This window comes from Pelophylax lessonae (genome assembly GCF_965119305.1).
Source record: "Pelophylax lessonae genome assembly, chromosome: 7".
Taxonomy (NCBI): domain Eukaryota; kingdom Metazoa; phylum Chordata; class Amphibia; order Anura; family Ranidae; genus Pelophylax; species Pelophylax lessonae.
Window position 1 is genome coordinate 200,650,553 of NC_138774.1, and position 26,809 is coordinate 200,677,361.

General features: G+C 42.3%; 1 protein-coding gene across 3 annotated transcripts; it reads right to left on the minus strand.

The window, feature by feature from the left end:
* Positions 1 to 82: 82 nt before the first annotated feature.
* LOC309560661 (uncharacterized protein C9orf43 homolog) lies at positions 83 to 26,458 on the minus strand. 3 transcript variants are annotated; one of them, XM_082264285.1, is made up of 12 exons: positions 26,199 to 26,458; positions 24,482 to 24,695; positions 21,580 to 21,727; positions 20,843 to 20,942; positions 18,892 to 18,992; positions 17,836 to 17,923; positions 16,638 to 16,750; positions 14,593 to 14,797; positions 7,234 to 7,348; positions 1,901 to 2,025; positions 390 to 504; positions 83 to 291 (listed from the first exon to the last, which is right to left on the minus strand). In XM_082264285.1, the coding sequence occupies exons 2-12, from the start codon at positions 24,630 to 24,632 to the stop codon at positions 107 to 109; spliced, it is 1,446 nt and encodes a 481-aa protein (XP_082120411.1). In that variant the 5' UTR covers positions 24,633 to 24,695; positions 26,199 to 26,458; the 3' UTR covers positions 83 to 106. The 3 variants fall into 3 exon arrangements, with proteins under 3 accessions (XP_082120411.1, XP_082120410.1, XP_082120409.1); XM_082264284.1 differs by having other exon boundaries at positions 1,901 to 2,019; positions 18,892 to 19,007; XM_082264283.1 differs by having other exon boundaries at positions 18,892 to 19,007.
* Between the last annotated feature and the right edge of the window lie 351 nt (positions 26,459 to 26,809).

Here is a 26,809-nt window from a genome sequence, read left to right on the forward strand (position 1 = left end):
TACAGTTATCCTTTGCTTTGTGTATAAATATACTGATCCAATATTATAACCATCATGGTACATATATAACCACAAGTTTTATTATGAACTCTCTTACATAAATAATTCAGTTTTTGCCCAATTGTGCTGGGGAGGGAGGGGGAGTATTGGGTTGTGGGGACAGAATTCTCTGCTCAGAGGAATCCTGGCCCTTCATCACTTCTGTATCTTGGCTAATGGGCTCTGGATTTTTTGGCAGTTCATTTTCTTCCAGAGATTCCTCTTTCCTGGGGAGGTGGTCCCTTTCAAAATCTGTAATAAAAAAACAGGAAGACATGTACCTGTGTTTTGCTTAGAGTTTAAAAAAGAATGTGTACTGTACCTTGAGTTGTTCCTTTATAATGACTGACCTGGAGGTTCTTGTGAGATGTTCTTGTCTCTTTGCAATTCATTAGACTTTGCTTCTTCAGCCTGTTCTCCTGGAAAGTCTTGTTCATTTATCTTTCTAGGGTCCAAATCTACAGGCTATAGGATGAAATGAGGAAAGTATGTGGAAGATTGCTGCAGAATTTTAACATGGTTACCTGTTATCTAGCACAAGTGTTGTTACAAAGTCACCTAGTGAAGTCACAGGGACATTAAAAGGTTCCTGTGTTGCAGCTCACTATTTCTGCAGATGGCAGAAGTAAACACATTGTAATAGCACACCCTGACTAAATAAAAAAAAAAGATACTGGCAAGTAGCCACTTGCCGACCGCCGCCCAACTATATACGGCTGCGGTCAGCCCCTCCCAGGCAAAGTGACGTACCGGTACGTCACTAGCCTGGGAGCGAATAGGGGGCAAGCGCGCGCCGCCGGGGGCACGTCCCCGCTCGCACCCGACGAAGCCGGCGCGTGTGACCGGCGGACCCGATGTCCGCCGGTCACTCACGATCGTCGGGTAGAGAGGGAGAAAGGCAGGCGGCTAATGTAAACAAAGCCGCCTGTCATTCTCCCCTGTGTAAAAGCACTGATCACTCGGTCCTGCTATGTAGGACCGTTGATCTGTGCTGTTACACCACTAGCCACATCCAATGACAGTTAGAAAAACGCCCCTAGGGACACACTTAACCCCTCCCTCTCCAATAAAGTTAACCCCTTCCCTCCCAGTGTCATTTTTACAGTAACAGTGCATATGTATAGCACTGATTACTGTAGTAATGTCACTGGTACCCCCAAAAGTGTCAAAAATGTCAGTCAAGGGTCCGACCTGTCCGCCGCAATATCGCAGTACTGCAAAAAAAAAAATCACAGATCGCCGCCATTACGCGTTAAAAAAAAAAACAACAAAAATGACAAAAATCTTTCCCTTAGTTAGTAAACGCAATAACTTTTGCGCAAACCAATCAAAATACGCTTATTGTGATTTTTTTTACCAAACATAGGTAGCAGAAAACAAATTGGTCAAAAATTTTAAAAAATTTTGATTTTTACATTTTTTTGGGGGGGAATTTCATACAAAAAAATGTGAAAAATTGCCGCTCTTTTTTTGTTTATAGCGCATGATCAAAAAATCGCACAGGTGATCAAATACCACCAAAAGAAAGCTCTGTTTGTGGGAAAAAAAGGACGTCAAATTTGTTTGGGTACAGCGTCGCACGACCGCGCAATTGTCCGTTAAAATCACGCAGTGCTGAATCGCAAAATACCCCCTGGTCAGGAAGGGGGTAAAATCTTCCGGGGCTTAAGTGGTTAAAGATGGGCTCACTGGCAAGGAGTCTAGTGATATGGTTAGGAGACCTTTGGCTGCCCACTGGAGAAAAGTGAGAGCCTTAGATTCCTTAGATGAACACTTGGGTCCCCTGAGCAAAAACATTCAGCCGCTGAGATCAGGGGCCTCAGACAATTGTAAATTCAAATTGAATGAACAGAATACTTACTACGTCAGATGGTTCTACTTCTGTCCAGGAGGTCTGTGAAAATCCAGCTGAAGAAGGAGAGTCTCTGCTGTCCAAGTCGTGTGATCGTATAATACTTTCTGCATCATAATCCACCGAGCCTGTAGCTAAGACAGAGGCCTTCTGTGGTCATGCTACATACACATGAATATTCTAACTAAAGGCAGAGGATATTGCAAACTGCTTTCTGTACACTTTGCAGTATTGTGCCATAGCATGCCCTAAATTTTATCCCCCCTCCCATTCTATAAAATGTAGGCCATGGCATGGAGCCTGCAGTGTTGTATGGAGTTTTCTCTGCTTAACACGTGATAGGAGGAGAGGCCAGTCACATGACCTTGACAGACATGACAGATCACCCTTCAGGCTTTTTTTTGGAAAGTACATTCATTTTAATAGCACTTATTAAATTGTTTTTTTTTTTAAACAGTGTTATGTCCACAGTGTGGCCATTAAGATGCTTTATAAATTGAAACCTTAGTGGTGTTATTGTTTGAAACTATTTTCTTAAAGCCCCCAAAACCCATCATATCATTACTTGCTCAAGAAATAATTAAAGGCATTATAAACTTTCAAAAACAAAAAATAAAAACTGTAAATACCCGTGCCTTTGAGACTAATTTACATAAATATTCAAAAAATAATTTGCTGCAACCATAAATAAAAAAGTTATAAATACAAGCAAGAGTAGCACAATAATAGTATACTCAAATATCATTAAAAAAAAAAAAAAAAAACACATGTAAAGTGCCAATATCCATGATATTAAATGTTCATAAATGATTCTATATATTCGTCAATGATATCTTCATAAACTCATGAATTATTCAGTGAAACAGTAAATATTCTTCCTTCACATAAACTACAATGGTGTGAAAAGTGCTTACCACTGCCCATGAGACACCACACATTATTGCCTCTCATTTTACTGATCAGCAAATAAAGTTTTCAAAATAATCCCCTTCACGGTCACTGTTCCTTTAAGGCAATCCCCTCAGTAGTGTATTGCTCCATATAATGCTAAGACTCAGAAGAAAGCGTGACCCACATAACATTATTCCATTAAAATTGTTTTATTAAAATCAAATGCTAAATACACTCACAAAAGCATATTCTTTAAAAGCCCATTGGAAAAAAAAAACAAAAAACAAAGTCAGATGTGCTCAGAATATGATAACCAAGATGGTATCACACCACTCTCGCCAAACGGCGTCCTCCGCGTCTGACATCACTTCCTGCCAAACGTATTATGTCACATCTGGTCGCTGTACAGTCCCGCCCTATACACACGCCATTATGCACTTTCCTAGTTTTTACTAGGTATTAGTGTAGTTATATTACCTGTTTGTTTGTTTGCTTTACTATATAATGATGGGCTCACATGTTATGGCTGCAGTTTGTAGTGTCATAGCTGATCGTACCCCCCCATGTCCATGTATTAATTTACCTAGCTTTTCTCTATTTACTAAAGAGACAGGCAATTTCTTTCTCATAGTAGCGCAAGCATCCAATCCATAAATCGCCATTTCCTCTGTGTTGTACTACAAATGGGGGAGTGCTAATGTGATAAAAACACATCTCTTTTAGGATGGTGTTATCTCTATGGTTGCTCTGCCGGTTTGTGGCTATGTCATATCTAATGACTGCACCTCCACCAGTGCTAAAGTAAGAGACCCATGCATTGTAAAATATGTAGTTTCTTTCTAGGAAGTGTCAGTTCTTAGACTACAGATATAGGTTATACATTAACCTGTGCAGTGTCATGCAGCATACCTAATGTTTGAGAACAAACAGAAAATGCTGATGCTGAAATGTGAAGATTTACACCACTATCAGCTGGTTGTACAGAGCAACAAATAACATAAAAACCCTACATGATCAACACACATCTTATGAAGTTGAAAATACAAGATGCAGGTAGGAAGGATTGTAATGCCTTTAAATATAAAGGTCCCCACCCCAATCACACAGCTACACTTACCTGACACCAATTAAAGTGACTTTGTCACCATAGGGTCACTTACAGTGCCTTGAAAAAGTATTCCTACCCCTGTATATTTTCCACATTTTCTAATGTTGCAACCTAAAACGTAAATGTATTTTATTGGGATTTTATGTGATAGACCAACACAAAGTGGCACATAATTGTGAAGTGGAAGGAAAATGATAAATGGTTTTCAAATTTTTTTTTACAAATAAATATGTGAAAAGTGTGGCATGCATTTGTATTAGCCCCCTGAGTCAATACTTTGTAGAACCTCCTTTCACTGCAATTACAGCTGCAAATAGAGAGGTGTTCTGTACAGTTGTTCAGAACTATAGAAGGTTAAATGGTCAAAACAAATATAGGGACTCCAAAATGTGTAAGTTTAAATAATAGCAAATTTATTAATGAAAAAGTATGTAATGATCATAACCGTATCATAACCGTACAGATATTTACATCTTATAATGTACCAGTATGTACATGAGGAACAAGACATACAACATAAAACAATAGACATTAAACACAGTACCGGCCGGTGCACAATATTTCACTCACAGGGCTAATTTTTCTACTTCAAAAAAATGCTTGGAAAAATACCAAGCAAGAGGGAAGCAAGAGGTCGGGGATCGGCGACCGCCACGAGCAAACAGCGGAGGGTAGGAAACAGAACGAGCGGCTATAGAGTGGAGGTCAGGTAAGTAAAAGACAGCACCGCAGCATATCAGAGGAAGGGGTGAAGCATCAGCCATACGGCTGACAGAGTGGGGAGAAGGATATAACGATGTATTGAAGGAGTTACACAGGAGTAGCTTACACTTATCCGCCTTACAAGAAACACTCTGCATAGTCCCCAATGGATATGCTGAATGCCTGACTACCAATAACATTCCTGACACTCCTCTATACACCCACAATAAGAAAGGAAACCATACCTGACTTACTAACTTTACAATATTTCCAATTACCCTACCTACATACTGCTGGAAATTAATTCCCAACCGGCATCTTAAAAAGGAAAAGGGAGGAATTAAAAGGAGAAGCAACGGTAATTACCACCGGAGGTATAATTAATTACACAAACCCCGGACCGCCCTCATATATCCACCGGAATTATTTTCCAATGATGCCAACCGGAGACTAGCCATCCTACTAAACCTCCCTTCCAAAACCCCTAATTTTTTCAAGATACTCTTATTCAAGTATATATAATAATTTTTTGAACTATATCCCGTTTGTCCGTAGACACGCATCACAGGAAGATATTTTCAATGGTATTTTTCCAAGCATTTTTTTGAAGTAGAAAAATTAGCCCTGTGAGTGAAATATTGTGCACCGGCCGGTACTGTGTTTAATGTCTATTGTTTTATGTTGTATGTCTTGTTCCTCATGTACATACTGGTACACTATAAGATGTAAATATCTGTACGGTTATGATCATTACATACTTTTTCATTAATAAATTTGCTATTATTTAAACTTACACATTTTGGAGTCCCTATATTTGTTTTGACCATTTAACCTTCTATAGTTCTGAACAACTGTACAGAACACCTCTCTATATGCATATTTTGGTTAGGTCAGACATGTATTATTTTAATACAGGGACCTCTAATAGCAAAGTCTGAATCCATACGCTCCTTACAGTAACCTCATACGATAATTACAGCTGCAAGTCTATTTGGGGATGTCTCTATCAGCTTTGCACATATAGAGAGTGACATTTGTGTCCATTCTTCTTTGCAAAACAGCTCAAGCTCTGTCAGATTGGATGGAGAGCGTCTGTGAATAGCAAGTTTCAAGTCTTGCTACAGATTTTCAATTGGATTTAGGTCTGGAGTTTGACTGTGCCATTCTAATACATGAATATGTTTGATCTAAACCATTCCATTGTAGCTCTGGTTGTATGTTTAGAGTCGTTGTCCTGCTGGAAGGTGAACCTCTGCCCCAGTCCCAAGTTTTTTGCAGACTCTAACAGGTTTTATTCTAAGATTGCTCTGTATTTGACTCCATCCATCTTCCCATCAACTATGACCAGCTTCCCTGTCCCTGCTAAAGAAAAGCATCCCGCAACATGATGCTGCCACCACCATGTTTCCCAGCGGGGATGGTGTGTTCAGGGTGATGTGCATTGTTGGTTTTCCGTCACACACAGCGTTTCGCTTTTGGGTCAAAAAATTTAATTTTGGTCTTATCTGACCAGAGCACCTTCTTCCATATGTTCCATATGAAGCCATGTGTCCCCCACATGGCTTAACGCAAACTGCAAACAGGGCTACTCATGGCTTTCTTTCAACAATGGCTTTCTTCTTGCCACTATTCTATAAAAGGCAGATTTGTGGAGTGCACAACTAATAGTTGTCCTGTGCACAGATTCTCCCACCTGAGCTGTGGATCTCTGCAGCTCCTCCAGAGTTACCATGGGCCTCTTGGCTGCTTCTCTGATTAATGCTCTCCTTGCCCGGCCTGTCAATTTAGGTGGACGGCCATGTTTGGGTAGGTTTGCAGTTGTGCCATACTCTTTCCATTTTCGGATGATGGATTAAACAGTGCTCTGTGAGATGTTCAAAGGTTGGGATGTTTTTTTTAAAACATAACCCTGCTTTAAACTTATCCACGACTTTATCCCTGACCTGTCTGGTGTGTTCCACAGCCTTAATGATGCTGTTTGTTCTCTAAGGTTCTCTAACAATCCCGAGGGCTTCACAGAACAGCTGTATTTATAGAGATTAAATTACACACAAGTGGACTCTATTTACTAATTAGGTGACTTCTAAAGGCAATTTGTTCTACTAGATTTGAATTAAGGGTATCAGAGTAAAGGGGGCTGAATACAAATGCACGCTACACTTTTCAGATTTGTAAAAAAATTTGAAAACCATTTATCATTTTCCTTCCACTTCACAATTATGTGCCACTTTGTGTTGGTCTATCACATCTAATCCCAATAAAATACATTTGCGTTTTTGGTTGTAACATGACAAAATGTGGAAAATGTCAAGGGGTATGAATACTTTTTCAAGGCACTGTATAACCTAAAGGTCATCTGTTAAAGAAGCGTAAATACCCACCCTCAGGAACAGAGCTTAGGCTGTCAATCAGCTGGAGGTCCCTCCCCTGTCACCATTTTTCTTTTGATGTCAGGAAAACTTGTCAGAAGTAACTTATACTGATAGCAGAGGAACGAAGCAGTAGACAGAAATTACACTTGGTGCTCTGAATAGAGACAAGTACACACTATAGAGGAATATTCTTTGTTCACATTTCATGTCTAACGTTACCACCATTTTAATAGTTATGATAGATTAATAGTTATGTGAGCTGCATTTACCTGGTGGCTGTGTCCTGCTGCTGGGTCCGGCTAGGCCAATATATTTCTTCCACAGGTAAGTTTGGTTCCTAATGCAGTTCAAATCAATTCCTAAATCGTCAAGAACATCAAGGTTCTAAAAACACAAAGCATAATATAATGAGAGTGCACAAAAGCCTTGCGGTTCTGCAACACATCTCTCTGATTGCTCATGGTCCTTGCATGGTCAAATATTAAGATAATAGATTAGAAGGATCGGTATGTGGATAAAACAAATCCATCATCAGTTTATTCCATCGTTTTTGTTTTTTTTTTATCATTTTTGTTGGTTCGTCTACACACAGGTATAACCTGAAAGTAAGTAATTGCTCAGGGTATGAAAATGAGTCTCAGTAAGATCTGATTTATTTAGAGTCCATTCACACTTGTGCGACTTCCATTGGGACTTTACCCTGCCACTTGATGCATTTTTGATTCGACTTTGGATGAGTGCGACTTTGTTACTACTTTGGCTTTGACCATGACATGATGGTTTTTTTGTGCTCTACAAATTCGTTAGAAATGTGCAGAATGGAAACTTTCAGTTTAATTTGGTTTATTTCTTTTCCAATAAATTCTAAATTTTCAAAATGATCTGAATTCAGATCGGTCGAAAATTGATCGACCAATTCGGATTCTGTGTGAAGAATAGCTGGTTGTTAAGGAGTGGGCCGGGAAGCCGGTCGCAGCGTCCTTACCAACTAATGACTAAAACTGATCGACCGATTCAAATTATGTCTGAAGTATAACTGGTTGTTAAGGAGCAGGCTGGGAAGCCGACCACCGCGTCCTTACCAACCGATGACTTATCAGCCGTCAGTGCGTTTCCCCACTGACAACTGAATGTAAAAAAAAAAAAATGGTGTGGGGTCCCCAATGCATTCCAGGCCCTTCAGCCCGTGCGGCTCCCCTGTACACCTAGATAGGAGGGGCAGAGGAGGTGGCATATAGACGAACCGGCACCCTCCACTTTCCTCCTGCAGCCACTGAAAGCCTGTTTCTCCTCTTCTCCTTTCCCACAGGCATTCAGCAGCTGCAGGAGGAAAATGGAAGGGATTGATTCTGCTAAATGCTGCCCCTCCAATCCAGCTTACTCTTCTTTCTGCTGCCCCTGGACCCCTGTGTACTCTCCTGACCCCCCTCATGAAGAGTTTCCCCTCTCCCCCCGGCTACTGCGGGGTATGTGTCAGGATGGGGAGTGGGGAAAGGGCTGGTAAATATGTCAATTACTGGCCCCTTCCTTTTCTGAATGGACAGAGTCAGTAATCGGTACTGATTACAGATTCTGTCCATTCATACCTGAAGCATAGTAATACAATGCTTCAGTTTTTAAATGAACAGGAAGCTTTGCAGAGAGTTATTCCTGTCCATTCATTCTGTGCTGCCGAGACTACAGGAATGGAGATTGAGGGCTGTGTTCTTAGTCTCCTTTCTCTGTCTCAAAGGCCCCCAACTGGGATCCTAAAAAAAATTGAAAAAAAATAATAAAAAATATAATTGTAAAAAAATATATATATATTGTGACAGGAAGTCAGCTAAATCTGGGAATGTAGTCACAGGAAGGAGATACATTTCCACCTGATTGAGAAGTCCATTAATTAATTTAGGGTGTTGGCTACAGAGCTAGCCAGCAGGAAGTTGAAAGGCCTTCACCTGTTCAGAATGAGGGAGTTAAGGCTCTATAATTTGTTCAGAGAAAGTCCTATTGTTTGCTGCCTCCAGAAGCTGTGTCCTGAAGCCATGTGGGCTGGGAGCAGGAGGACAGTCAGCGTGTGCCTCCCGACAGGATGTGTGGGCCTGGGAGAAGACCCCCCGGAGTGATGTGTGCCCGGGACGGTAACCAAGGGTGAATACGTCTCAAAGGTGAGAAGACGAACTGTTGATGTGAAAGAAACAAAAGGACTGTGTTGCCCTGTATATTGAGTGTCCGCTGTAGGACAAGGAAGTCTGCCCGACGGTAGGTTGGAGACAGACACTTAGGCAGGTTCCAGTTGTGAGAAGGTAGCCGCCCACAGAGGCAAGGATTTATTTTCTGTTTTATTTTATTTTGGATGTTTTGCTGCATACAGCCTGGTGAAGAAAACACCATTTAATAAACCACACTGTTTGTTTGCAAGCACTTGTCGGCTACCTCTCTGGGAAAACGCACCCCCCAAGGGGTCATCCACACCCGCCACCGAGCTAATCCCTCACATATGGTGGAGGTATGCAGTGGGCAGAAGCAGCAAGATCCCTGCAAGGAAGTGCAAATGTTTGATGAACTTTATCTGGTGCATGAGATTGCACAATCTATGTGTGCAGGAGAGAAGATCCTGACAGAAAAAAAAAAGTGTTTTAAAGAGACAGCGGTCTCAAAATTTTTTGATGAACTTTGTTGTGTCTGGTGCAAGTGACTGCACAAACTGTGTGCGCAGGAAAAGAGATCTTGCAAGAGAGAGAGAAAAACTACATGTGTTAAAGAGACAGTGGTCTGAAAAATTTTTGCTGGACTGTGAAAAATTTGTTTGTGGAGTTATTGAAGATGGGGCGATCCAAACGCCTGAAAAATGCAAAGATAGATGAAATGAGAGACCGGATTCTATGGATGGAGGGGATGTTACCGTCTGAACCAGCCCCATCCATGCCTAAAGAGAGTCTACTAAAGAGGAAGGTTGTTGTCCCTAGCAACACTGATGAAACGTGTGCTCAGATGAAAAGTAAGCTCAAAATGGAGGAGATGTTGAAACAACTGATTATATCAAATACAGCTCAACAGCAGGCAAATGCAGCTCAACAGCAGGCAAATGCGGATTTTCAGCGGAGCTTTGCAGCTCAACAAAAGGCTCATCAAGAGAGCATGGCAGGCTGGAAACAGAGACGCCAGCAGCCAATGGAGGCCATCGGTTTGGAGGAAACCGAGTATGTGTGCAGGGCTGAGTTGGATGCCTTGCAACGGAAAATGGAAGAAAAGGAACAAGCCTTGGAATTGCTTAAAATGGAGCATAGAAACTTGCAGGAAACGAATGAACTACTCAAGTCTCATGTGTCACAGTGGGAAGAATCCACTGCTCTTCTTTTGGTCGAGTTGCAAAAACGCAGAGAGACTATAATGGAGAAAGATACCATCCTCATGGAAAAGGAAAGTGAAATTCAGACTTTGCAGAAGCAAAGTATGGCTGATATGTTGGAGTTGCGTAATCAGCTGGAAAAAAGTCTTCAGTCTTTGGGAGCTACAAAAATAGACCTGCAGGAGTCGCAGGAACAGAATGTTGCTCTGAAAGCGACATTGTCTCTCAGCGACAAAGAGAAAAGTGAAAGAGAGGCTAAATTACTGAGTACTGTGTATGAGCTCACTACTTTGAGCAATGTGGTAGATGAATGGCGTGCGGACTGTGAAAGTTGGAAAGGGGAAGCCCAACGTGTCCAGCAGCAGTTAAAGGAGAAAGAAGCCTGTGTGGCAGAATTACATTCTTATTCCCAGATGCTAGCCAATGAGGTGAAGGCTCTTATGCAGGGAAAAGGAGATTGTGAACATAAGAGGGAAAAAGTAGAGGCACAGCTTCTGGAATCGCAAGTCAAGGTGTCAGAAGGTGACCGATTGTGTGCTAAGCTGTCAGAGAAGGCAAACCGACTGCAGGTTGAGTTGGACAATGTTACAAATCAGCTTTCTCAAGCAGACAGCAAATCTAGAGAAATTGCGGAAGATTTTTCTATCTTGGAATCGCAGCTGCAAGACACGCAGGAACTCTTACAGGAAGAGAGGTGTCAAAGGCTGAGTTTTAGCACAAAGCTCAAACAAATGGAAGATGAGAAAAATGGCTTCCTGGAACAATTAAAAGAGGAGGCGGAAGCAAAGAAAAACCTATCAGAGCAAGTCGCAACATTGCAAGCTCAGATAGCGGATATGAAAAAACGCATGGAAGAAAGCGTTGGTTCATTACAGTGTGTTGAAGATGTGAAAAAGAAGTTTGATCAGATGCTTGGTGAAGAGAAGACTGTGTCTGCAAAATATGCAGAAGAACGCGCACGTGCAGAAACGGAGGTGCGTGATAACGAGAGCAAAGCCCTGTTCTTGGCTCGCTTTTTGGAGGAAGCTCTAGAGTGTAAGGCTGAACTAGAAAGTGTTAAACAGCTGCGTACAGAAATGGAAGAATTGGTCAGCTCCAAGGATGATGTTGTGAAAAGCGTTCAGGAGCTAGAAAAGTCTAAGCGAGCCTTAGAACAGCAAGTAGAAGAGATGAAGATTCCGTTGCAGGAACTGGAAGAGGAATTCCAGGCAACAGAGGATCTGTCCCAAAGAGGGGATAGTGTGCCTGATGCAGTTTTTAAAAGGATCAGTGTTTTGGGGTCTGTCCTGAGTGAGCCTCAGAAATGTGATGACATGTGGCTTGAATCACCCCTTTGGAATAAACCGTTCCTTCAAAAACTTCAAGCATTGGAAAATGTATCATTAGAACTTCAGCAAACAAAGGAGCTGAGTAAGAAATGTGATGATTTCTCAGTTCAGGCTGAAAACCTAGTGGGGAAAACTAAGGCTGTTGGTGAAAACGTGAAGCAAATGAATAAGTGCCTTTCAGGGAATATTTCCAAAATGGAACTGGTGAAAGACGGGTGGCAGAAGTTTGATCGTGATCTTGAGATGCATTCCATGTGGAATTCAGATAGAGAAAAAGAACTAGGTGACCTTGAGCGGTCAAATAGTTCAGCAGAAAGTGCATTGAAGAAACCTGTAAAAGAATGTGTTGCAGTTCCATGCTTCTTCACTGATGCAGAGAGGAGGTCTATAATGGATACCACCCAGATCGCTGGGTTCAACTGTGTTGTTGCCTTTAACCCCTATGTTGGTGTAAGGAAAGTTGATGATGTTCTGGTTGACTACTTCTGTGAAGAGTTTGGCAAGAAATATAAACTGAATATCAAATCAAATAGTAGGCCTTTACTGCGACTCGCTCAGGAGGGCGAAAAGTTTAAGAAGTTGATGAGTGCAAATGCTTCAGATCTGCCTATGAATATGAAATGTTTGGTGAATGATATTGATATCTCTGGGAAAAGGAACAGGGGTCACTTTGAAGAAATGTGTGACAGCCTGTTGTCTCAATTGGAAAATCCTCTGCACAGCATCTTAGAGCAAGCAAAGCTCAAGAAGGAAGATCATTCCCTTTTACAACAAAAAGTCAATGATTGTGTACAGATGTATGGAGAGGCAACTCAAGTCACAGAGGGATGTCAAGAGTCCCTACTTGGAACAAAGCTTAGTGAAGCAAAGGTTCTCAAAGTTTTGTGGAAAACATTTATGGATTGCAGAGAGAGGCGTCTTAAGAATGTTGAAGACATTAAGACTAGCCCAATTGAGTTGCCTATGGATCACGGTCCTCCATGGTGGATTGGACAGACGGTTATGAGGGACAAGCTGTCTGACATTTATGAGAAAGCTGTCAATGAAGATGACAGAAACGAGAAGGAGCAAAATGATGCCAAAAATGCAGTTGAAGAATGTGTATATGAGATGAGAGACAAACTGTCTGGCATTTATGAGAAATCCGTCAATGAAGATGACAAAACAGTTTCATCCGGAAGCTTGAGGATAATAGGAGGCTTATCAGTGAGTCAGCAGTGCCTGACACATGCGTGCCTGGAAATATGTGTCCCAACCCTAGGGTTGAAACAAGAGGGGGGGGTATGTGACAGGAAGTCAGCTAAATCTGGGAATGTAGTCACAGGAAGGAGATACATTTCCACCTGATTGAGAAGTCCATTAATTAATTTAGGGTGTTGGCTACAGAGCTAGCCAGCAGGAAGTTGAAAGGCCTTCACCTGTTCAGAATGAGGGAGTTAAGGCTCTATAATTTGTTCAGAGAAAGTCCTATTGTTTGCTGCCTCCAGAAGCTGTGTCCTGAAGCCATGTGGGCTGGGAGCAGGAGGACAGTCAGCGTGTGCCTCCCGACAGGATGTGTGGGCCTGGGAGAAGACCCCCCGGAGTGATGTGTGCCCGGGACGGTAACCAAGGGTGAATACGTCTCAAAGGTGAGAAGACGAACTGTTGATGTGAAAGAAACAAAAGGACTGTGTTGCCCTGTATATTGAGTGTCCGCTGTAGGACAAGGAAGTCTGCCCGACGGTAGGTTGGAGACAGACACTTAGGCAGGTTCCAGTTGTGAGAAGGTAGCCGCCCACAGAGGCAAGGATTTATTTTCTGTTTTATTTTATTTTGGATGTTTTGCTGCATACAGCCTGGTGAAGAAAACACCATTTAATAAACCACACTGTTTGTTTGCAAGCACTTGTCGGCTACCTCTCTGGGAAAACGCACCCCCCAAGGGGTCATCCACACCCGCCACCGAGCTAATCCCTCACAATATCTATATATATATATATATATATATATATATATATATATATATATATATATATATATATATATATAAGAGATGTCTTGACTTGTTCCCAAGATAGGAAGTGATGTCAAATCCCCCAAACCAGAACACAGATGACAATAAAGACCTGACAGTAGTTCCAACCTTTTCCCACCTTGTGAAAAACTAAAAAGAAGGCTTTGGCTGGATTTGATGACATTATAGATGGCAGTCAGATTTTCTCTTAGACGTACTGCACAATCTAGTTACTAAGATCCAGGGCTTTTTTTCTCAGAGAATAGGTTCAGGAACTCTTCTCTTTTAAGTCACCCTTCGCCTCTGCCCCTTACCCACCTCCAAGAACCGTTCCTTGGTTCCACCCATTCCCCACCTCCCAATAACGCCCCTTTTAGAGAATACAGACCCAAGTATTATTTTGTGGTGCTAAGTATTTTGTATAGAATTTGTTAATGATAACAAGAAAGACAGTAAAATAGATCTAGCAACAATGGACACTCCAACGACAATATATCCTCCCCAGCAGCAATAGACTCCCAACAGCCAACATTAATAGACCCTCCAGCAGCCAGCAACAAATACCCCTCTCTCAACAGTACATCCCTCCCAGCAACAATTGACCCCCTGCAACATAAGATTCACCCCCAGCAACAATAGATCCCTACCAGCAACTATAGACCCCCCCCCCCTTCAAAAATAGATCCCTTCCATCAACAAAAGGTTTCCTCAGTAGCCAGCATCAATAGACCCCTTCCTCTACAGTACCTCCCTCCCAGCAACAACTGACCCCCAGCAACATACATTACATACATTCAGTTCTGGAGGTGCCGGAACTGCGTTCCCCCGCGTTCCCGCTGAAAAAAAGGCCTGCTAAGGTCAACAAAAAACATTTTTTCTGGCACAATGTTGCACAATGTTCAGTGCAGGTTGGATGAACAGACTGAACAGACTGACACACAACGCAATTAGTTTGCCTGTAGTAACCACTGACCTGCTCATCCAGCTTGTATACCGGGCTGCTCTGCGAGATGGTTGAACTGCTGCGGTGTTTGCTTCTGCTATCATGTAAAACCACACGTCGGTTCTCTGGTAACAGGCTATCCTGACCAGGATCATGCAGGGATTCTGAATATGAGTGATGCTCATAAGATCTCCTCTTGATTCTGTTGATCTCCTCTCGGTTTTCCTTTACAGAGCTGAAAAGCAGAAGCTGAGATTGGCACTCTAACCTTGTCCTAAACTGCTACATTAGATATATAGGGAGCGGAAGAAGTAGTCACTATATGCAGTAATGCCAAACATCCTTTCAGAAGCCAAATTTTGATATGAACCACAGGTCCACTTTCATGCCCCAATTCCCAAAAGCACATGCCTTTCTTTTATTCCCCCACCGCTCCATTTAGCCATGGAAAGCAAGGGAAATGCCCAGTACAGTAAAACCTTGGATTGCGAGCATAATTCGTTCCGGAAACAGGCTTGTAATCCAAAGCACTCTTATATCAAAGCAAATTTCCCCATAAGAAATCATGGAAACTCAGATGATTCGTTCCACAACCATTTATTTATAAGTCCTTCAGTTTATAGTCCATATAAAAAGATTATAGCATTGCGAGAGGTTATATAACCATAAAATGTCCATCCACAAATAGCCGCTTCCACAAGGGGATTAGAAGCAAAATCCAGCAGGAGCTACAGAGTATGAAAGAGAAGAGAGGCGCCTCTAAGTGTAGCAATATGGTTCCATTTAATGAAGGTACAACATTTAGCAACTCACATGGTTGATGAATAAAACAGGCACATCTTAGTATGCAGGCATCCGGTGTAAAGCTGTCCACATAGACTATCTTCTGCACCGCCGGCTGCCAGTCTGTAATTCTGACCGGGAAGACCACCCTGCAGTAAAGCGATCTGAAAGCGAGGGGCAGCATGGAAGGGATGACGTAGATGGTGGTGTGGAGGAGGGTCTATGTGGACAGCTTTAGCATACTTAGATGTGCCTGTTCCAATCATCAACCATCTGAGTTGCTAAAGTTTGTACCTTCATTAAATTTAACCATATTGCTACACTTAGAGGCGCCTCTCTTCTCTTTTCTACTCAGCTGTGACTTGAGGCTACTTGTATATCAAGACATCGCTTGTAAACCAAGTCAAAATTTATTTGGAAATTTTGCTTGTCTTGCAAAGCGCTCTTAAACCAAGTTACTCTCAAACCAAGGTTTTACTGTACATCCAAATATAGAGAAGCATGTGATTCACCTCCCATTATAAAGTGACACCACCAGTAATTAATAATTGGCTCAGTGGTATCACAGAGGGACATGGAGAGAGTTCTCAACCTTGTGCAAGCTTTAACTAGAGTGAACTGGAGCTTTCACATGGCTTCCTCTGGCTTTCTTTCCAACGGCTGAACAAAGCATCAGAATGCAAAGGAAAGATGAATTTGTGGTGCTGCAAGAAAGTGAACCTGGGGTTTGCTCTAAGAGATTTCTTTTGATTGGATGCTTGGAATTACTGCACATCGCAAGGCGCAGTGAGGTTGATTTACTACAGGCAAATCAACTGTGCACTTTGCAAAGTGCAGTTGCACTCTGCAAGTACAGTTGCTCCAGAGCTTAGTAAATGAGTAAGGCTTCATTTTGAAAAAAATACCCAATCACATGCAAGGAAAATACACAAAATAGCATTTCCATTTCTGCTTGGACATGATTGGATGATGGAAGTCAGCAGAGCTTCTGCTCATTTACTAAGCTCTGGAGAAACTGCACTTTGCAAAGTGCACAGTTTATTTGGCTTTAGTAAAAACAACCTCAGTGTTACCATTGGGAACTCTGAATTTTGAGCTAGCTGCCTCATTTTATTTAGCATTGACAAGGCATTCTGAGACACTTACTACCTCATTAATGAGATTGCAGCTGGTAAGCTACTACGCAATATAAGAATGACAGGAAACATTTAGATCCTCCAAAGCTGGCGTGTCCATGAAATGCTAGTGGCCTTACTATTAGACAGATATAGAAGCGATAGTGATTGTCCTACCTTGCTGTCATCCATTTCCTGGCATGCGCCTGTGTTAGTATTGGAGATTTGGTAAGAATCAGATTACGAGGGCATCCGCCTGTAGGTGGCTTATTCACTTTCTGAAATTTTGGCTAACCAAACATGAAAAGTTTATTCAAGATTTATGTAACATACAGTTTCACATGTTGTTTATTAAAAATGTAAAAAAAAAATGCAGAACCTTAAAATCTAACAGACCTCTCTAGCAAGTTACATTAAAGCAGATCTATACTGTGTTTAGTGGTATATTTAGGTTTTGTGCTGCCCTGGGCAAGACTAAAATTGGGCGTTCCCCCCCCCCTCCCCCTCCTATGTAAATTTGCCCCACTCCTTTTTTAACGGATGTGGCTCCCTCCAAAATTGAACGACTACAAGTCCCAGCATTAACCCCTGAGATCTCACGAGAGGGGAGAGAGGGGGGGTGAGTGAGAGAGAGAGGGGGGATGAGAGAGGGAGGGGGGATGAGAGAGGGAGAGAGGGGGGATGAGAGAGAGGGGGGTGAGTGAGAGAGCGAGAGGGGGGATGAAAGAGCGAGAGGGGGGATGAGAGAGAGGGGTGAGAGAGAGAGAGAGGGGTGAGAGAGGGGGGGTGAGAGAGAGGGGGGGGTGAGAGAGAGGAGATGAGAGCAAAAGAGAGGGGGGTGAGAGAAAGGAGGGAATGAGAGAGGGGGCTCTAGCAACCAGTGGCCAGAGAGAGGGGGGGTGAGAGAAAGAGAGAGAGAGAGGAGGATGAAAAAGAGATAGAGGAGGGGGGTGTGAGAGAGTGGGAGGATGAAAGCGAGAGAGAGGGGGGGTGAGAGAGAGGGGGGAATGAGAGAGGCAGCTCTAGCAACCAGTGGCCAATAGAGTCTCAGGTGGAGGGGGGCGGCTTTTTTGCTGCCCCCCTTCAAAGTGCCGCCCTAGGCCTGGGCCAAAATACAGAACTGACTGTGTTAACCATTAACATGCTCTATCATGACCCTCCTGCCACATAACAGATAAATGAGATCCTAAAATACCCGTTTTGTAAAAAATATTGTTCTAGGATCTAATGACTGTTGGTCAGGTGGCCCAATGCAACAAGTGATCAAGTCGGAGCTTTGGGCTTACGGTGGGTTGAGGATTCTTTCCCCATACCCAGGTGACAGTACTGGATACCTAAGTGGTCAATCTGTGTAAAATTCAAGCAACTGACTCACCACATCTGGGTCCTGATTTTCCCTTCTCGGCTGTCCAGCCACATCTGTAAATGTCAGCTCTTTAATCTGAACTTTCAAAGGTTTTTCTCTAAATGGAAAAATATATGTGATGCCGGATTACTGACTTTGAAGCTATGCTTTTTTTTAGAAAAACAAATGTTAGGAGGGTTTCCCTAAGCCCTGGTTCACACTGATGCGTTTTCTAATGTGGTTAAGATCACATTAAACTGTATGACAAGTGAAATAACATGAGTTTCTAAGGAGCCTATTCATGTATATGCAGTGCATCTGCCATCTGATTTTGAAAAGGGTCCTTTGCAAGTCTAGTGTATTGCAGTGCGATTCTGAGGTCAATAAACTTCAATGGAAACACTTTCAGAATGCTTATCTGTCCTATTGTCATACCAATTTAAGCACATTTTCTCCTCCAGTTATTGTTCTCCTCACACAGCACTGAAAACTTAGCTGTATCCAAATCATGTCCAAATATGGATGCCACTTTTTTTTTTCAAGTCAAACCCGAACACGTTAGTGGCGCACTATAGGGTTGTAACAGACCTGGAACACAGAATAGTAATGCGGTGCACATAGTGCCCCCTCACCCCCCTGTCAGGCCCTGTTTCAAGCCACATTCCTGTCTGAATATTGGATCCGAGTTTCAGGCGGACTGAAACCCAGACACATGATTCAAAACCCGGACTGTGCGGATAAATCGCAGACAGGTAGCAACCCTAGGTCCAAATCACGCTCAGATTGCATTAGAGTCGCATTAGAACCTCATCAATTCACACTGCCACATCCCTTGAAATTCCACTGAAAAACAGATTGAAATTGCACTGCATCAGTGTGAACCTAGGCTAATTGAGTAGTAAACTGCTAAAATGGTTATTATCTATGTATCCAATATTTTAACCCCAGAATAATTCTGGACTGTGAAAGGAAACCCGAAGTACTCAGAGAAAGCCCATATAAACACTGGAAAAGCATACAAACTACTTGGTGACAAGTGAACCCTGAACACTAAACCACTTTGCAGCCTGACTACACAGTTTATACCTCTTTTCTTGTTGCTGGAATTTCTGCTGGGAATTTGGCACCCAAACCATTGTTGTGCGTTTGGTCTTTAGATCTTGTAAGCATGGGTCCACTGTTGCCACCTGAAAAGCAGTGCACTGTGGGTAAAGTATACCAAAGTGTAAAACCCAGAGGGTGCACCTTATTATTTTACAGCCTAATGCATTTATAGAAGAAAACATAAAAAAAAACACATTTGATATAGCCCATACTTCACATCAGGCTGACAGGTGGAGTACCTGAAGGGGGTCACTTATCTGAGAGAGAACAGGCAGGGGAAAGGTGAATGACACAAACTACTTTGTATATCAGACCCTTCTTGTGCATACAAATTTGTTTTTATGGTTTGATTGCTTAGTCAATTGATAATGTGGTACTTTTATAAGCATGTTTATCAATTGTATTTCTACTTCCTTAGACATCACACTCCTGAGGAAGCGTTAATGTGCGAAACACGTAGAGCTACATCTGGCATCTTCTACTGTTGTCAAGTGGAATTGGGCCTCTACAAACAAAAAAAAACCCCAAGTATCCATTGCTGTTTACATCTTCTACATTGGGGCTAGCATGGCCCATATTCATTAATCACAGTTAGGCCTGATGTTATGATAGAAGAAATTTTATCCTATTGTTTCAAACTTTTTTTTTATATATCTTTAATAAAAATTTTACTTTTATGAATTTTCCAATATGTTTTCTTCCAATATTTTTCTGTAAAAATATAAACTTATAGGAAAATTTTTGTTGAAATAGATGGTCTGGCGAAAAGTTCTTTAAAGTCAATTCCTTCATACCCAGAAGTACTATTTTTAACTCTGTTGCCGAGCAAAATGAGGGATTGAGGGTTTAAAGCAAAGGTTTTAAATTGCCTATTGACAGAACTTTACTATACTTTTGGCCATAAAGTGTGGATGAGCAAATTTGGGGTGGAGGAACTTGACTGACTTGCATTGACCTCAACCCGATAGAACACTTTTGGGATGAATTGGAGCAGAGACTGCGAGCCAGGCCTTCTCCTCCAACAGGAGTGCCTGACCTCATAAATGCACTTCTGGAAGAATGGTCAAACATTCCCATAGACACACTCCTAAACCTTGTGGACAGCCTTCCCAGAAGAGTTGAAGTTGTTATAGCTGCAAAGGGTGGGCCAACTAAATATTGAACCCTACGGACTAAGACTGGGAGGCCATTAAAGTTCATGAAAAGGCAGGTGTCACAATACTTTTGGTAATATAGTGTTTGTGGGACTGCATCCATAGGATTCATTATGTTGCGGTGACACCTATTGGCAGGTACCATGCTGTAGGTCTGCTGTGTCACTGATGAACTTATTTATACATTTAATGGAAACACTTTGAAAGTTTTGATTCTCAGCTAATCCTCTGACGCCTGGTGACACCTACTGGATCATACATCTGCCATGTTACAGATGAGTTGAAGCTGTTATACCTGGAAAGAGTGGGCTAGCTCAATATTGAACCCTATGGATTAAGACTGGGATGCCATTAAAGTTCATGTGTGTTCGAAGGCAGGCGTCCCAATACTTTTGACAATATAGTGTATATCTGGAACTCTGGTAGTGCCATATTACATGTATTAGTGTCTGATGGGGCAAAAACACAGATTTAAACGTCCAAGTGCTTCCACGGGCTGGTAGTTAGCGTAGTTAGATGTAGAGAGAAAATGAAAGGCCAGGCAGATATAAGGAGCCAACATCCCTCAATAGAGGTCTTTATTTTAAGAGAATCTAGAAATTATTGAATCTGATCATCCAAGGGCATAAGAGGAGATTTCCATATTGAGTTCTCAAACAGTGTCAAAGACCCAGCAGTTTAATGATAATTTTCCCACTCAATGTAAACCAGCTAAGTATGCTTTTACCAAGCTGGTATTCAAAGACCTACATGCCACCCACACACTGATTGTCATTTACCTTCCCAGGATTCTTGGTAGAGAGGAATGAGGCCACCCTTTTGGGGGCCAATGTGATTTCACTGTAGGAATTCATGCCTGGAAAGAGGATCTTGTCCATGCTGTGAAAAAAAATAAAAATAATGTTGACAACATTTATGTTACTTTGATATCAGTCTAACCAGGACATCTACAAGATTGCTCTTATTTGCTTAGTATTGCCCATGTCAGACTAGCAATTCAGCAACTCGCAATCAACACCAGAACACTTACCTGCTTCTATGATGCCACTTTCTCACTGGTGAAAATGTTGCAGAACTATGCCCACCAGCAGAGCCATAAAAGCAGGCGAGTGGTTATTCTGCTCCCCTAGTGATCCTGTTACTGGTAGTTTGATGTCAGTAATAGGAACACTAACCTGGGTATAAGTTTGCAGAGTCACTTTTAAAATAGAGCACAAGTTCACTTTAAGCAGGTTACATGTACTGACTGTATATGTAAAAAGAACTATAGATTGGCATTTGGGCATTTGCAGTGATATTTGTGCATCTGTGTACAAGACAACAAACTATCTGTTCTTCAATAGAGGAAAATCAAACATGTTAACACAAGCTCCTTTTAATAAAAAAAATATATATACCCTTTTATTTAGATTAGTGTTCTTCTCCAAGACACTCTTTTGCGGGGTAAGCTTAGTATCTGGCCCCCAATGCCAGCAAAGCCTGAACAGCAACTGTGATATGCATTCTCAAGTATTACCTGAAGATGGCACTGTTGTAGAGGTTGTACATAGAAGGAGAAGGCAATCTACCCAAGGTAACAAAAGAAGGCGCACCCTGGACATTCTGTTTATTCGGCAGGGTCTGGTTATTTGGCATTGTGGTTACACTTAGCACTGGCAGTCCATCTGTTGACAAATAAGGAATGCAGGAAGGGAATGGGTAATTTTAAAAGTGAGGTACATTCGGCTTTTATCACATTTTCCAAGCTTGAGAATGAATGGGTACTCACTAGGTGACAACGATATTATAAAGGGAAGTACCTATTAAACATAATTGGGACTTTAACCTGAAGTTTAGAAATGGCAATTTTGACACAGTTACAGTTGCCCAGCTTGGACCAATGTATGTATGCATGCATGTGCCATACCTGTAGGATCCCCCTGCAAGCTGGAAGTCACTGTAGTAGGCATTCTTACTACAGTGATCTCCACTAGTTTCTGGGCCCTCATGCCATTGGAAATTATGCTTAGTAGATAACAAGCAGATAGGTAGTACTTGTAATCAGAATTGTTCAAAACAGCCATAAAATGGTCCCAGGATAAGCAGGAAAAAAAAAGAGATATATATATATATATATATATATACCTAAAATATATAAAACTGAACACCGTATATACAATCATAGTCTCACATAACCTGAAATAGGCTACCTGGCCCATGGGGGAGCCCCCTTACAAAAACTCAAAAAACTCACAGGAACTAAGGAACTTACACTTGCTTGATTTTAATACAGTAATTGGTTTTGCACAAGAATATTCATTGGAATTTGTTGCACGGTGCACTTTATGGATGTTTTACACTATTGCACTCTATGTAAATTTGATGATTAATTATGTTATGATATTGGAATATATGCATCTATTATTCTTTCAACACTTTGACAGAGCACTCAACATTTTTATAAGACTTTTTGAACTTTATAGCTTAACCAGTTCAGCCCCGGAAGGTTTTACCCCCTTAACGACCAGGCCATTTTTTGCGTTTTGGCACTGCGGTAATTTAACGGAAAATTGCGCGGTCGTACAATGCTGTACCCAAATAAAATTTATGTTCTTTTTTTCCCACAAATAGAGCTTTCTTTTGGTGGTATTTGATCACCTCTGCGTGTATTAGATCTTGCGCTATATACAAAAAAGAGCGACAATTTTGAAAAAAAAAAAACGCAATATTTTTTACTTTCTGCTGTAAAACATTCCCAATAAAAAATTTAAAAAAATGTAATTTTTTTATCAGTTTAGGCCAATTTGTTTTCTGCTACATATTTTTGGTAAAAAAATCCCAAAAAGCGTATTTTAATTGGTTTGTGCAAAAGTTATAGCGTTTACAAACTACAGGATACATTTTTTTATTTATTTATATTTTATTAGTAATGGCGGCGATCAGCGATTTTTAGCGAGAATGCGACATTGCGGCAGGCAGATCGGACCCCTAACTAACATTTTTTACACCTTTTGGGGACCAATGACATTAATACAGTAATCAGTGCTAAATATTAATCCCTTTGTAATTTACTGTATAAATTACACTGGCAGGGAAGGGGTTAATATTGGGGGTGATCAAAGGGGTTAAATGTATGCCTAAAGTGCTTGCTCAATGTGGGGGGGTTTGACAGGCACAGAGAGATCACGGTTTCAGCTTAGCCACTGTCTGACAGAAGATCTGCCTGCATTGTTTACATAAGCAGGCGGGTCTTCAGTCAGTTTCCCTGATTATTGCAGGAGGGCAGTGGCAATCGCCGCCAGTCCTCCCGCGGCCCGCCTCCCGCTGTGTCTAAACACAGCAGGAGCGCGGCTCCAGCGCGCCGCCGAGACCTCGCGCACGAAATCACATAGTACTACGTGATTTTGCGCAGCCGAGCTGCCCTGCCGCAGTAAGGCCCCATTTCCACTAGTGCAACTTGTTGTGCGTCTTGATACATGTCAAGTCGCATGCAAAGTCAAAATCTATTCATTTCAATGGCACCCTTTCCCATCTATGCGACTTAAAGTTGCAACAACTTTGAAAAGGTGCCTGCACTATTTTATGCGACTTTGAGTCAGAGTGTGTCAAGTCAGATCAAAAAAGTTGAATCAAAGTCGCACTGCAATGTTGCACTGTAAATCGCACGACTTTGGCGTCGCACTAGTGGAAATGTAGCCTAATACTATGGCGGGCGGTCGGCAAGAGGTTAAAGGCTTTATATTTTATCAGCTATCCAAGGCAGCGCAACACTTATATTTACCATTTGCAATACATACGTTAAAGTGGTGGGTAAACCTTCCTTTTTAAAAAAATAAAAATAACAAACATGAGTATACTTACTTCTGGGGTCCCCCATCGGCACTCCAGGCCTCTCCTCTTCATCAGGTTTCCCCACCAAAAAAACGCTTTCCCTGGGGGCATCCATGCGTGCTCAATCCTGAGCCCTGATGCTGCGTCCATTGACACAGACAGGGGAGTCGGCCCCGCCCTCTGCTCCCATGTCACAGGATTTAATTGAATGAAAATCATTTATTTTCATTCCATTTGCATCAACCTATTTGTCAGTTGTTTGTGTCAGCAGCTTATACACTTGATTGGTTAGCGCAGTTTATGCACCCTTATTTCTACAGGATTTAATTGACAGCAGCGGGAGCCATTCAATCTGTCCAATGAGGAGGGAGACAGCAGCGGGAGCCATTCAATCTGTCCAATGAGGAGGGAGACAGCAGCAGGAGCCATTCAATCTGTCCAATGAGAAGGGAGACAGCAGCTGGTGCCGCTGCGCTCATGCACATCACTGGATCGGATCGGGCTGAGGTAAGGTGAAAAACATTAGGGCTTTACAACCACTTTAATAAAGCAGCTATGACAAAATAAAATCTTGGAAAAAGCTAAAGATCCTCAAAGCAAGGCAGTACCTGGATCCATTCGGGGAGTCCTGGTAATAGAACCCAGTGGGCGGTATCGAGAGTGACCCAATTTGATCCTCCTGAAGGTCACCCAACACTGCGGATGCTGACATACTGGTTCCTTGCACAAAGTCTCATCCATCTCCAATACGGTGGCCATTCCACTCTCAGGGTGTGACAGGTGGCGTCCCTTCACTACCACCCATCCATGTGCATGGGGCACCTGAAATACAGATATAAAGAGACACGAGTATTGTAAAATGAAATCCATCCTCATCAACATTTTCACTTAGTGCTCAGGATAGAGACAAGCACACACTTTGTTCATATTTCATGTCTGAGGTTTACACCCACTTTAAGGTAGAAAAGGTGTAGCCTTTAGAAAGACTGTAGCTGTAGATCTGCTTTATATGTCAGAAGCAGGAAGGCAGGGCAGGATCTGCCTGTCAGCTATTTGTGGGGTTACCACATCTTCCCTTTAAACCCGAACACATATGAATTACACAGGTTCTGAGGCTAATTTAATGCAGATAAAGCACAATGTGAGTTTAATTACATCTTCATAAGCCACAGAACCTGTGTAATTAACCGCTTCCAGGTCCGCCCCAGGCATAAATACTACGTCTTTTTTTTTTCCGGGTCTGTGGCACACATACGCCGGTGATTGGACACAGTGTGAGCCAATCAGCGAGTCCATCAATTGTTCCTGAGAGAGGCAGAACGGTAATCTGCCTACGTAAATAAGGCAGATTGTCGTTTTGTGAGAGGGGGAAAATGGAGATCTGTGTTTCTGCTAAGCAGTCTTCCCCCAGTCAAAGCACCTCCCCCACAGTTAGTAAGCACTCCCAGGGAACACATTTAACCCTGTGATCACCCCTGATGTTGACCCCCTTTCCTGTCAGTGTCATTAGTACAGTGACTGTGCATTTTTTTTACCACTGATCACTGTATTGGTGTCACTGGTCCCCAACAAGTGTCACTGTGTCAGGTTTGTTCACCGCAATGTCGCAGTCCCGCTAAATATCGCTTACGCCGTCATTACAAAATCTATCCCATAGTTTGTAGACCTGATACGCAAACCAATCAATATACTCTTATTGGGATTTTTTTTTGACAAAAACATGTAGCAGAATACATGATTGATGAAGAAATTCGATTTTTTACATTTTTTTATTGGGAATGTTTTATAGCAGAAAGTAAAAAATATTCTTTTTTTTTCCAAATTGTCTGTCTTTTTTTTTTTTAGCGCAAAAAATAAAAACCACAGAGGTGAAGAAAGCTCTATTTGTGGGAAAAAAAAGACATCAAATTTATTTGGGTACAGCGTCGCATGACTGGGCAATTGTGAGTTAAAGTAACGCAGTGCCGAATCGCAAAAAGTTACCTGGTCATGAAGGGGGGGGGGGGGTAAACCTTCCAGAGCTGAAGTGGTTAATATGTGTTTAGGTTTAAAGGGATGAGGCGGCAAACCTAGCCTAGTCTGCACATGCTGTTTTCCAGCTCCTGAGTGTGCATAACTTCACAGACCATAGTAGTTGCTTATGTTGTTATTTGGCCCTACTTTGCCCACCACTGTGGGTGTGTGGGCTCAGGACAGGTCAGTGACACTCCACCGATAAATTCGGAGGAAGGAGGAAAGGCTGCACATTCTGCTTCCCCTGAATTGAAGGGTCTCTTCGTCTCCCCCATAGCAGGACCCCGGCTAAACTTTAATACACTTACTTACCCAGCACAGGTCGCCATGACAACCTAGGACGCCTTCCCGCCCCCTCCCCGCATCCGTCCCACCCTACACGATCTGCGGGAGCTGATTGGCCGCGCTCGCTCACGTGTAGAGGACGGCCTAGCGGTGGAACGCAAGGCTGGACGATGGCGGTGCTGAGCGGTGGAACGCAAAGAAGGCCTCCAGGGGGCGGGAGACGGAGAGCACGTGGTACGGTAGAAGTCTGGAGTCCTGGCGGGAAGTGGGAAGCTGGCAGCCCGCTGATCGGTACGTATTGGAGGGTATGGATGTGTTAGCTGATACCTAACACCACACTGCATGACATAGACGGCGATATATTGTTCTAACGATTGTGCATGAGGCACAGCGCAGCCTCCTAGGTGCACAGTCTCGGTGTATTAGTACATTATTTGCTTATCACCCTGTGATCAGAAATAAAGTAGGTTTTAGGGTGAGAAGACAGTCGGTGACCCCGGGGATTAACCTGAACAGATATAAATTGAACAGGTTCTGGGGCTGATTCTAACGCAGACAAAGTGAGTTTAAAGCGGAGTTCCACCCAAAAAAGGAGGCTCCACTTATCAGCTTTCTTCCACCCCCCCCTCTTTCTGGCA

Bases quoted from the DNA above. Each gene is read 5' to 3' on its own strand.
- LOC309560661 (XM_082264283.1), bottom strand. From the start codon at position 24,632: ATGGCCACCGTATTGGAGATGGATGAGACTTTGTGCAAGGAACCAGTA. The intron at 17,924-18,891 runs GTATAAACTGTG...TTTTCCATTTAG, and splicing joins TTCCAGCAACAAGAAAAGAG to AGAAAAACCTTTGAAAGTTC. The intron at 14,798-16,637 runs GTAGGACAATCA...TCTGCTTTTCAG, and splicing joins AGGAAATGGATGACAGCAAG to CTCTGTAAAGGAAAACCGAG.